This window comes from Panthera leo, chromosome E3, assembly GCF_018350215.1.
Source record: "Panthera leo isolate Ple1 chromosome E3, P.leo_Ple1_pat1.1, whole genome shotgun sequence".
NCBI lineage: Eukaryota > Metazoa > Chordata > Mammalia > Carnivora > Felidae > Panthera > Panthera leo.
The window spans coordinates 16,019,958-16,032,948 of record NC_056694.1 but is presented as its reverse complement, the minus strand read 5'-3'; the positions used below and the strand labels follow the sequence as shown (position 1 = coordinate 16,032,948).

The 12,991-nt window shown below is 42.4% G+C and overlaps 1 protein-coding gene across 1 annotated transcript in view; it reads right to left on the bottom strand.

Annotated features, from left to right (window-relative positions):
* PSPH (phosphoserine phosphatase) overlaps positions 1-12,991 on the bottom strand; it is a 55,483-nt gene that overhangs the window by 6,160 nt on the left and 36,332 nt on the right. Inside the window, 5 exon segments of the mRNA XM_042921482.1 lie at positions 177-322; positions 777-804; positions 807-910; positions 1,600-1,758; positions 10,694-10,824. Of these exon segments, the coding sequence (XP_042777416.1) occupies positions 177-322; positions 777-804; positions 807-910; positions 1,600-1,739 (418 nt within the window). The 5' untranslated portion in view covers positions 1,740-1,758; positions 10,694-10,824.

Below are 12,991 nucleotides of genomic sequence, written 5' to 3'. Positions count from 1 at the left end.
AAATCCTAATTCTTGTAGATTCTTTAGTGTTGAACCAATGCTTTCACATGTCTCAATTCTTTGTAAGTGCGTTCTTTTCAGATGTATTAAACAAACAAAAAACCCTTAAAAAAAAAAAAAAAGATACTGGATACTAAAACTGATGAGAAAGGGAAATGACACCATTAAAGTCTTACCATTGAAGTAGAATTTCAGCCTATTGGCAAATACGTTGGTTGATGGGATATTGAGCTTGGAAGCAACATGCTCCACAATGCTCCTAAAGCCACCAGATATTAGGAAAACCTGAACATTTCGCTCTTGCAGGCGACTTACCAGCTCCCTGCAAAAAAGAAATAAAATATACCAGACCCTGATTATATAAAAGAAAAAACATGAAACATGAGGAGAAAACTGAAAAACATCTTTTTCTCCCAAATGCATCTGCCCAAATACATCACATAAGGTATATCGCCTGGCGAATTATAATGTTTTATGAATGTTTTTCTGAATGCACTTAGAAATTAATAGGTAGGGCTGGACTGCTTAGGAAACCATCCCACAAGTCTCCTCAGCCCATGAACCTAGAAACGCAAAATGGAGAGGAAGCTTAGGCTCTCCCTGGGGAGCAAGGAAGGGCAGACGTGGGCAGACGTGGGCAGAGCCAACCAGCCAGACAAGACCACAGGCTGAAAGAACGAGACAGAAGGGAGCACTAGAGCAATGGTGAGAGACTCTCAAGAGGAAATGCCCCCAAACACAGGTGCTGACAGAACCCGGACCGGGGCTCCTCTTACCTTATGCCAGGAGTCAGGTGGGGGGGTGCTCTGCTATGAGCCTTTGTACCTGTTCCCTGGAGGGCTGGATCAGCGCTAAGCGCTCTGTGAGGGCAGCCTTGAAAGGCACTGCCCCACCCATGGCTCGCCGTGTCCTAGAAGGAAGACCCAACAGTCAGGCCAGCCGAGTCAGATGTCCCCAGAGTTTACATGCCCAACCTCCCCAGCTCCTCCAAAGTCCACCCAGGAGGAAGGTGCTACCTAGAGCTCCACCATACAACACGCATGCTACGATCCGTGAGAGCGAGGCCTGGGAATAAACATATGGGAGGTTTGCTTGAGAATCATACTAAGATTTTGCAGCCACGTCTCACATCAAATGCAGCTGAACATGAAATGGTCCGTGACCTGGTGACTGTAGGCAGCAATAATACTGCAGGCATAAACTGAGAGACTCTGAACCAAAACTAGCTTTCTAGCAAACCACGGAGGCCACACTTTCAACCATGACACAAAGCACTGGACACATGGTGATCCCCCACCCCGTCATCTTCTTTGGCGAGTTATGGTCATCGTTCCTCTGACCGAGCTAAGAGCATGTCACCCATATTTATTTGTCAGGGGCAACTTTCCTTTTTCCATAAATATTTGTATAAATGGATGACTGGATAATGTACACTAGTGAATTCAGTTGTAAATGATGGAAGAAGCAGCTTACTGCCCATGATTTATAGCCAGGGACTAAAAATCAGAGAAATGTGGCTCTGGTCCTACATGTTGTTGAAACGTCACTCTCTTTTGCAATTTTTTATCATCTCATAAAGTGAATAAATACTGTTCCTACATTTCTGACACAGCATCCTCAACTCCACAGAATTTGGCTAGCTCATCAATTCCTTCTTCTCTGATGACTGTGCTATCAACATCAAAGCATACTGCATCAGCTGAACAGAAAAGTTTCCTCAACTCTGAATGGGAGACCATCCTTGGAAGAATTGTTCTCCTACAAGAGAAAAAGAATAAATATACTTAAAGGCTTATAATCATAAAAAAGATCCAATTTTGCCCATTTATGCCAATATACTTTGATTCATATCAAAGTCCGTGTATCTCATAAACATGGACTCACACAGACTTATTTGTTGTTTAGTACAAAATAAGCACCTTCTAAAGGTCAGGTCTCAATGAGCGGGACCAAACTCTTCTCCCAGGAACTCAGTCTAGTGAAATACCAACTTACAAATATATTTGACGTTCAACCATATTCAACTCTTTTTGCCCTAATAATTATAGCAATAAGGCCAAGTGCTAAAGTGGAAATGTGCATAAGATACTGTGGGCACACAGAGAAAATGCTTTTAACCTTGCCTATGTTATATGGATTCCAAGGGACATAGTCATTGGAGCTGAATCATGAAGAGTAAGTGGCCTGAGTAGGTTCTCAAAGGGCAGGGTATCAGCTTGGTGTGTGCTGGGCATGGGGGGCAGGGAGATAGAGGCAAGAAGAGGAAGTAATGATGGTAGAGAGAAGAGTAGGGGCAAAGGCAAGGAGAAAGAATGATGGATAGGGGTGCCTGGGTGGCTCAGTCGGTTGAGTGTTGGTTGACACCTGATTTTAGCTCAGGTCATGATCCCAAGGTTGTGGGATAAAGTCCCGCATTAGGCTTCACACTCAGCTTGGGATTCTCTCTCTCTGCCCCTCTGCCCTGTTCGCGTGCATGAGCTTGCTCTCAAAAAAAAAAAGAAAAAAGATGATGGATAACATACTGGAAGCCTCCCAATGGAGTCCAGCTACCAGGTGGTGCACAAAGGGGGGCCCTGAGCCAGGCTAAGGAGTTTGGATTTTAACATCTAGGTAATGGAAAACCTTGAAAGGCCTTTGCCTCCACAGAGAGGTCAGAGCTAAACTACACATCGGTTAGTCACCAGAGTAGAGGTGGGAAGTGAGGGCATGGCCTGGTGAAAGTCACCAGAGAGTGGAGAGCAGGAGAAAAGAACAGGGCTGAGGACAGAGCCCACAAGGAACAGAAAAGGTTAGATCAGGAGCCTGGGAAGGAAAATGAAAAGAGATCAAGACTCACTCACAGGAAGAGCCCCGAGGACCACTGTGCTGCAGAATCTATGGGGGACAGAGTTTCAAAAGGAATTTTGCGGGTTTTTTACTTTTTAAGAAAATCACTGGACTGGGATCTTGAGGGTGAAGGGGATCCTAGAGGTCACCTAGACCAATCTCCCATCAAATATGTCATGTACTAGGCCACACAGATGATGCAAATAACCTATATTTAGAATAGATGCCGGCTAAAAACAGACTCAAAGGAACTGGCCAACCTACTTCATAACTGATTTCTAACCCAATGCATCTGTAAGAATGATCCAGGTCAAAGGTGACCTGCGGGGGAAAAAATCTTTTCAGCCAAGGGCTGGCAAACTAGAGCCAGCCCGTTTGGAACCCTTACAAACTAGTGCACCAAATAGGAAACAGGAGTTTCACTGGAGACCCAGTAAGAAGGGGAAAGAGAAGGCAAATTAATGAATCCAGTAAGACAGTAGAGTATTAAACTAAACTAACACCAGCCTCGATGTGAATGAAGTTTCCATTAAACAGGAAACTTAAAAATACATGAATACTAAACATGTATGCTATTAATTATCTATAATCTCTTTTTCTACCATCATCCTGCTCCTATTCAAGCAGATCCCTCACCTCAGAGGACTGACTTCCCAGGTTCACATATCATCCCCCCTGTGAACTGGGCTCCTTTGCTGGTTGCTTCTCTTCCGTTCTCTTACTGATGCAACGACCCATGGTCCACCCCTGGTCTTCTCTAACCCACCCACTCCCTCAATGAATTCATCCGGGCTTGTGGCTTTAAATGTCATCTCTATGACAGTAACTTCCAAATATACACCTGGACCCCAGGCCTCTCTCCCAAACTCTAAACTCCAACCACCTTCCTGACCTCATTCAGGTGTCTGGTAAACATGTCTAAAACTGAACTCCTGATCTTCTTGTCTCCCCAAAACGGCTATTCTTGCACCTTCCTTCTCTCCCCTGATGGCAACTCCATTTTTCAGTCACCCTCGACATTTTTTTTCTCTCAAAACCCATATCCCATCATTCAAGAAATTATGTTGGTTTCACCTTGAAAGCCTAACCAAAATCTGACCACTTCTCACCCTATCCACTGCTATTGGTCTAGCCTGAGTTACAAATTTTTCTTGCCAAGACTGCACCAATAGCCTCCTAAAAGGTCTCCCGTCCCAGTTTTTTGTTCTTAACATAACAGCCAAAGTAATCATTGTAAGCTATAAACCAAATTATGTCACACTTACTTCTAGCTCAAATTCCTTCAGTGGCTCCTCATTTTATTAAGAGTAAAAGCCAAAGTTCTTACAATCACCTATAAGGTCGGCCCCCCATCCTGGCACCACTACCACCACCGCTGCCTCCCCCCCATTACATCTCTGACCTCACTTCCTACTCCTCCCCCTTGCTCACTCTGCCCCAACCACACCAGTCCTCTTGCTGCTCTGGAAATACACGAGGCAGGTTTCCCACTCAGGGCCTTTGCTCCAGATGTGCCCTTGGTGGGAATGCTCTTCACTCAGATACTCACTCGGCCAAGTCCCTTATCAAGAGTAAAAAATAATGACTCTTTAAAAAAAAGTGATTGCCCAGGGGCACCTGGGTGGCTCAGTCGGTTAAGTGTCTGACTTTCGCTCAGGTCATGATCTCACAGTCTGAGTTCGAGCCCCGCATCGGGCTCTGTGCTGACAGCTCAGAGCCTGGAGCCTGCTTCGGATTCTGTGTCTCCCTCTCTCTCTGCCCCTCCCCTGCTCGCACTCTGTCCCTGTCCGTCTCTCTTTCAAAAATAAATAAACATTAAAAAAAAAAAAAGAGTGGGGGCACCTGGGTGGCTCAGTCAGTTAGGCATCCAACTTTGGCTCAGATCATGATCTCACAGTTATGGGTTCAAGCCCTGCATCGGGCTCTGTGCTGACAGCTCAGAGCTTAGAGCCTTCTTTGGATTCTGTGTCCCACTCTCTCTCTGCCACTCCCCTGCTCGCACTCTCTTTCTCTCTCTCTCTCTCAAAAATGAATAAACATTTAAAAAAAAATTTTTTAAAAAAAGCGTTTGCCCAAATATCACCTTCTTCCATGTGCCAACCCTTGACCACCTGTTTATCACTGCAACCTCCTCTCCTTATCCTTAACCCAACCTTACTAATCTCCCTCACTATGCCTTACGTTTTCTTTTTTCTGTAACATCTATCATCTTCTAACATATGATAAAATGTACTCATGAGGCATCTGGGTGGCTCAGTTGATTAAGCATCCGACTTCAGCTCAGGTCATGATCTCACAGTTCATGAGTTTGAGCCTCACAAGGGGCTCTTCGCTGTCAGCACAGAGCCCACTTCATATCCTCTGTTCCCCCCCCCCCCCCCCCCCGCTCTCTGCCCCTCCCCCACTTCTCTCTCTCTTTCTCTCTCTCAAAATAAATTTAAAAAAATGTATTTATTATGTTTATTATGTATTGTCTATCTGTCCTCATTAATATGTAAATTTCATAAGAATAGGCTCTTTATCAGCTTTGTTCACTACTGGATCCTTAGGACTGAGAACAGTACCTACAGTACCTATAGTAGGGCTTAATAATATTTGTTGAATTAAGTGAAGAAATAAAGCTCAATGCCATCTTCACTATAGGGTCTTCCCAGATTCCTCCGAGCTGGAAAAGATTTCTCTCCAGAATTTCCACAGTACTTAATCTAGACCTGTTTTCAATATATGAAATTCATAATATTCCTACTTATCTTAGACTTACTTATGTGCCTGTCACCTCCACTCCTGGATTGCAAGCTCTTTATACTAAGATCGAAAATTTTCTAAGACCCCAATTTAGGCCTCTTTTGAGTAGATGCTCAATTAATTTCTGAAGGTTGAATAAATAAATGAAATGATATAATTGTGAATTACATACCCGCAACTATTTAACTTTTTATTGTGCAGAATGTCAAACAAATACAAAAATAGAGAAAATGAATACATGAATTCCATGTATGCATCATCCTGCCTCAACAATCATAGCAAATCATGCCTCATCAACAACCCCACTAACAAGGGTTCTGTACCCCAATTCCAACATGGGTGCGTTCCCACACATTGAAGCAATTCTTAGACACCAGCATGGTGTCTCCTATAATTCAACTCTATTCTGACTTTATCCCACAGATAGCGTCAAATCCCATAGGTTCAGTCCCATAAGACTGAACCTTCCCCACCACACACACACACACACACACACACTTAAGACCCCAATGCCAAGTACAGGTTGTCACCCATGCTTCTGACCAACTGCTACACACTGGAGGTTCCAACAATCCCCTCTTTGGGTTTGATTAATTTGCTACAGTGGCTCAGAGAACTCAGAGAAATATTTTATTCACTAGCTCACCAGTGTATTATAAAAGGGTAGAACTCAGATGGAAGCGATGCACAGGACAGGGTTTGTGGGAAGAAGCACAGAGCTTCCATGCCCTCTCTGAACATCCCATTCTCCCTGCATCTCCATGTGTTCACCAATCCAATCCAGAAGCTTTCAGAACTCCATCCTTTGGGTTTTTATTTGTTGTGAAGTCATGACTGATTAAATCATTGGCCATTGATGACTGAGCTAGATCACCAGCCCTTCTCCCCTCCTTGGAGGTCAGGAGGGTGGGACTCAAAGTTCCAACTCTCCAGTCACCAAGGTTGGCTCTGATAGCAAATAGCCCCATCCTTAGGTGAGGTCCAAAATTCACCTCATTAACACAGGAAGAAATACCAGACTAAAAGTCACCTCACTAACATAAGAAGAAACACCTTTATCACTCTCATCACAGGAAATTCCAAGGGTTTTAAGAGCTGGGAGCCAGAGATGAGGACAAGAGCAAATATGTTTCTTATTATAAATCATAATATCACGCCCAAACACTTCCACCTTCCCTCATTATCTCAAAGCACATCATATCATTTCATCCAAAATATTTCAGTGTATATTTCTAAAAGGTAAAGACTTTTTTTTAACATGGCTATTACATTTTAATTTTAAGTATACTACTGTACCTGACTGTACCCAGGTTTGGCTTCTGAGGAATCTAGAATCAAATCAAGTTAAGACTTAATCAAATCAGACCTAATGATGCCCTTGCTAATCCAGTCCCCATAATTAGCATATAAATTAACCTAATGTCTCTCTTATTCAATTAATTTATGCCCTTCATGATTTGGATCCTATCTATTTCACCAATCTATCCCCCATTGCTTTTCTCTCCCAAGAAATACATACACACACAAACATATACACACAACTTATGCTCAAGGTATACAGAAGATGTCTTGCTCCTTAAATGTCAGTTTTTTAAACCTCTATGCCTTTGCAAATGCCAATCCCTCTGTCTGAAATCACCTAAGTCCTCATGTCCAGTGGGCAAATTCCTATTTATTATTCAAGATACAGATTAAATAACCTTCCCTATACTACACTATCTCCTTCCTATTCCTTCAGAGAATTAATTAATTAGTCACTCCCATTTCTCTCCTAGGATGGGAGTTCCTTCAGGGTAAGGACCTTGACTGAATTATCTTTCATCTCTGTTTCCAGGACCCACCAGGTATAAAATAAATATTTCATGAATTAAATAGAGTTGAATCTAAGAAGTTATTGAGTACTCAGCAAGAATTGAGTAGATTATTATCCTCAATAAAACTATCCCAACTTAGAGTGCTATCAACCTAAAATTAAAATCCTTGAGGTGACTGGGTGGCTCTGTCAGTTATGTGTCTGACTCTTGATTTTGGCTCAGATCATGATCCACGGTTCGTGAGATCAAGCCCTAAGTCATATTCTGCACAGAGCTTGCTTGGGATTCTCTTTCTCCTTTCTTTTTCTCTCTCTGCTTCTCCCCTGCTCATGCTTGCTCAATCTCTCTCTCTCTCTCTCTCTCTCTCTCAAAATAAATAAATAAACTTAAAAAAATTAAATTAGGGGCACCTGGGTAGCTCAGTTAGTTGAGCATCCAGCTCTTTTTTTTTTTTTATAATTTTTTTAAACGTTTGTCTCTTATTATTGAGAGACAGAGACAAAGCACAAGCAGGGATGGGGCGGAGAAAGAGGGGGACACAGAATCCAAAGCAGGCTCCAGGCTCTGAGTTGTCAGCACAGAGCCCAATGCGGGGCTCGAACTCACAAACCGCAAGATCATGACCTGAGCCAAAGTCCAACGCTTAACCAACTGAGCCACCCAGGTGCCCCGCGTCCAGCTCTTGATTTTGGCTCAGGTCATAATCTCCAAGTTCATGAATTTGAGCCCCGCATCGGAGCCTGCTTGGGATTCTCTCTTTCTCCCTCTCCCTGTGCCCCTCCCCCATTTTCACTCTCTTAAAGTAAATAAAAACTTTATAAAAATTAAATCAAATCAAATCAAATCAAATCAAATCAAAATCCTTAACCAGCAATGATGACTATACTCTAACCAATAGAACAGAATGGACATCGTATATTCTGAAGCTGGAAGAAACCTCAAAGCCATCATCTGGGTCAGATCCCATGCCTTTCTGCAAGAACGATATTAATGTGTCCATTTCACAAATTAACAACTAGAGGTGTAAGATACTTAAATCCTTTACCCAAGGTCACACAGCTCCCAAGTGATGGCTAAAAAAACTAAAACTTGGATCTCAAATGCACAGAAACAACATAAAAGGTGGTGAATAAATAAGAGGTGGATAAATTGAGAAGCAGAGAAATTAAGCAGAACTAAGTAAGGTTAAACATTTGATAAGAACCTATGTGGATTCAGGAAATGTCAGAGATTTTCATCAAGAATTCAGACCAAAGTTCTGCTAGCTGGACAACACAATGGGTAATGGTTCATTAACAGTGAAAGAAGAAAGTCTGCACATTCTTTGGGAGGCCAGTAGATAGAAACAGGTTTCATAAATCATCAAATTTCCACCAACCCGGGAACATCAAGGAGCTTCATATCCCACTCTCTCTGTGGCTCAGTAACCACTCATTTGGCTCTGGTCCAGAGGGAATCGATGCAATTCATATCACATGGCTAGGCAGGCTCATTATACAAGCCTAGAAGACAGAAGTCTATCAGCAGAGGAGTGGTAGTTAATGCAGTGCAATCCCACCGAGCATAAGAGAACCAATCACATGCAAATAGAGGGAAAGCGAGGAACAGACAAATAACATAAGAAGAGCTAAAAGGAGATAAATGGGACAGGCCAAAGAACCTTTTAAGACTGTGCATGAGGCAGTACAATGTCACTAAGAACAGGCAATACTCCTGAGAATGACTGACTGGCTCCTGAAGGCTCAAAACCTGTACGACCAAAGCCAGTCCACACTACCACCCTGTGCCTAAGCCTATGACCTGAGAAGTACACAATGGGCACCATGTTCAAGAGGCTACCAGTCTCACTGAGATGATCGGACAAATCATTATTGTTCGTGTTTGAAAAGTCAGTGACTTGAGCCTCTTCTTGACCACTGATAATAGCAATAGCTTCAGCCAGACCATCAGCCTCAGATATGAAAGGAAACACACATTTCCTCAAACAAAGTAAGGACTGATTTCCATATCCCCAGATGAACACTAGTCCTGACTTACGACTCAGAAGTGCCGAAAACTGCTTCCTGGATTGTACTGTGTACCAAAGACAAAGAAAATAGGATGTTTGAGACAAAAGTCACATTGAATTTACTTGGAAGGCTGATTCTTTCTCCACGCCCTCCCTAGAAGACACAGCTGGATTATATAACCTTAACTTTGCCCCACAGAATGCTCATGTCAGGGGATATGCCCTCCAACCCCTAGGATTACACAGATTTGGCTCCCTACTTAGACCTTAGAACAAATGGCCAGCACTGTAAAATGCCCTGCCTCCTTGTTCACTTCTGGCTGCCTGTTTTTTCATGGTCTCCACCAGGAGTGGCTCACAATTCACACTTATTCAAATTTCTCATAGCTAGAGGGAGGAAAAATCTGCTAAGTTAAGGTGCTTCAAAGTAAATTGTGTACATTAGAATTTTACACACAAAAAAATCATTGCTAGAGAATGAACTCTGGATCCCTCACATCTGGCCTTTGTGGGGAGGGGAACAGCGCTGGAGGTGGAAGAAATCCTAGCAGAAGGGTATGTGCTTTGACATGGCAGCTCCCAGGCCCAGTCCTGAGCAATGAACCACTGCCCTTCTGCGGGTCAGAACAGGTCCTGTCCGCCTGACCCCCAGCTGGTCCATCTTGGGGAAACATGGGGCCAATGGTAAAGAAGCCTCTGCTGACAACCCCTTCTCACCCCCAGCTCCAAAAGTACAAAAGTATGTTTTCCTTCAGGGCCAGCCTTAGGAGCTCTGATTTTGGATAAGAGGGAAAAACCTCTCCACAAAAACTCTGTTTGAACTTCTTCATCTATGTATCCCATGAGAGGCACCCAAGATCACCTTCACCAACTTACTCTTTTGTTAGGATTGACCTCTTACCTTCACTTGTGTAAGAACAAATACAAGTTGGTACAGAGGTTACGGAGGTCAAGCACATCCAAGAGAACAAAACTTACTAGGCTTAAATGGATGTCACTTTTGGTAAGAGGGGTGAGTCTGTTTCAGGCCCTCTGGGCACTGCAACAATGCACCAATGGAGCCTGAGAAGCTTCTGGATCAGTGAAGAGTCAAAGGTCCTCCAGTAACTAAGCGTAGGGTTTCTGGCCAATGCATTTATGATTAAAAAAAAAAAAAAAAAAAAAAAAAGGAACTGCTATTCTGGGGAACCTGAGATTTTATGTACCCCACATACATTACAGTGCACAATTTTATTCCGGTGAAGAGGAAACTGATCACTGATAAACAAATTAACAGCAACAAAAAACAAATCAGACTCACGTTTCTCCAGTGCTGGATTCCTAGGAAATGACACTCTTCTCTTCCTGCTTCTTTACTGAATAAAAATGCAGCATAAAGTTTTGACTACAAATTTCTTTATGAGATCTTGGGAGTTCTGCAAGAGCAAGAGCCTAGAAAGAAAGAAGAAGGAAATGAACATCAAGGTTCAGACTCAAGAGAAGAAAGAAACTGTCTAGCTTCACTCTCCCAGCTGGTAGGACTGGTACAAAGACAGGTCAGATGCAAAGTTCCCTAAGACTGCTTCCCTTGCAAGACCCTGGACTTCTGCCTCCTTTCAGGACTGCAGAGGAGTACACACACTTTTCTCTGGCTTTGATTCTGCAAAAGCTTCAGGTCTGACAGGAAATCACCTACACCAGATCAGCAGAACACAGAGGCAAGGGAAGAAAAGAGGATCTACTGAGAGAACAAAATGCAAAGACAGGGAAGCTGACTTAGGTACATTAACAGACTACAAAACAGACCCAGCTGTCTTCAAAACGAAGAAACAAAGTCTCCAATATTCCAAGAACAGTCACAGAAGAGTCTGGCTACCCAATAACAAGGGAACAAAGTCAGCAATTTTGAATTAAAATCCTCATAATCAAAACTGTAAATAGAAGCATCTCGGTTGAGCATCCGACTCTCGATTTTGGCTCTGGTCATGATCTCAGTTTGTAGGATGGAGCCACCGAGTCAGGTTCTGCACTGTCTCTCTCTCTGCCCCTCCCCCATTCTCATGCGCACACGCTTGCACACACTCTCTCTCAAAATAAATAAACATTAAAAAAATAACCTCATCATTTTTTAAAAAGTAGACAACAATGCTAAATCTCAGAAGAAAAAAAAAGATAAAAGAAATAAGATGAGTCAAGAAAAAGCAAAGAGATTGAAAGGGAAGGCTCAAAATACAGAAGGCTCAAAATACAGTCCTTACTGAACTCAAAAAAGGTTGTGTACCCTTTCTCTCATCCAAGTTTTTTAGTTAATTTCAAAAACGAAAATGAATGTGGCTTCCATCATGCCCCAGCCTCTCCCTTACTCTAAGGAAAGACAGCTGCCACATTGGTGGGGGCCTATGGTGAGGCCTGTGTGGCAGAACTTAAGGGGCCCCCAGCAAACAGCCAGAAAGGAACTGAGGCCCTCAGTCCGACAACCCTCAAGGAACTGAATCCTGCCAACAACTATGTGAGCGGGCTAGGAAGCAGATCTTCTCCAATACACCATTAGGTGAGTTCACCTTGGCCAACTGTGACCGCTTAAAAAATCCTAAACCAGAACCACCCAGCTAAGCTGCTCCCAGAATTTTAACCCCCAGAAACTGAGAAAATAAATATTTGTTGTTTTAAGCTCCCAAGTTTGGGGGTAATTTGTTATACAGCAATACATAGCTAACACAACAGCTTTGAGGTAGGCAAAACTTTCTTAACACCCCAAAAACATGAATAATGAAAGGAAAACGTGATAGAATGAACTTCATCAAGATTAAAGCTCTTCAAAAGCTTTTTCATGATAGAAAAAAAAAAGAAAGAAAGAAAAGGAAAAGGCAAGCCACAGAATGGGAGAAAATGTTTACAGTACACATATTTGACAAAGCACTTGTACCCAGAATAAAGAACTCTTACAACACAGTAATAACACGAAAAACTTACAATAAAATATGAACAAAATATTTGAATAGACATTCCAAAAAAGAAGGTATGCAGATAAACTCAAAAGGCAAATTACTAAAACAAAAAAGACTGCACACACCAAGTATTGGTGAGGACCTGGAAAAACTGAACTCTCTAATACACTGCTGGCAGGGATAGAAAATGGTACGACCATTTTGGAAAACATTTTGGCAGTTTCTTAAAATAAAGAAACTACCTACCATAAGACTCAGCAATCCCACCCTGGAGATTTATCCAAGAGCAATCAAAGAGCGCTTTATTCGTGAAAGCCCCAAACTAGAGTGTCCATCAACAGATAAATGGATGAACAAATTGTGGTATATCCTTACGATGGAATGCTACTCAGCAACAAAAAGGAAGGAATTAGTGCTGCATGCCAAAAATGGGGATAAATATAAAAACCTTTTATACCAAAAGAAGCCTGACACAAAAGAATATAATTCCATTTATACAAAACACTAGAAAATACAAACAAATGCTACAATGACAAAAATCAGGTCAGTAGGGCTAAGGGTGGGGAGATCTGACTGCAAAATGGTTTTAGGAAATTTTCAGGGGTGACGGAAGTGTTATATTGTGCTGGTGATTAAAAGTGTGTATGCAATTGTCAAAATTAATCAAAATG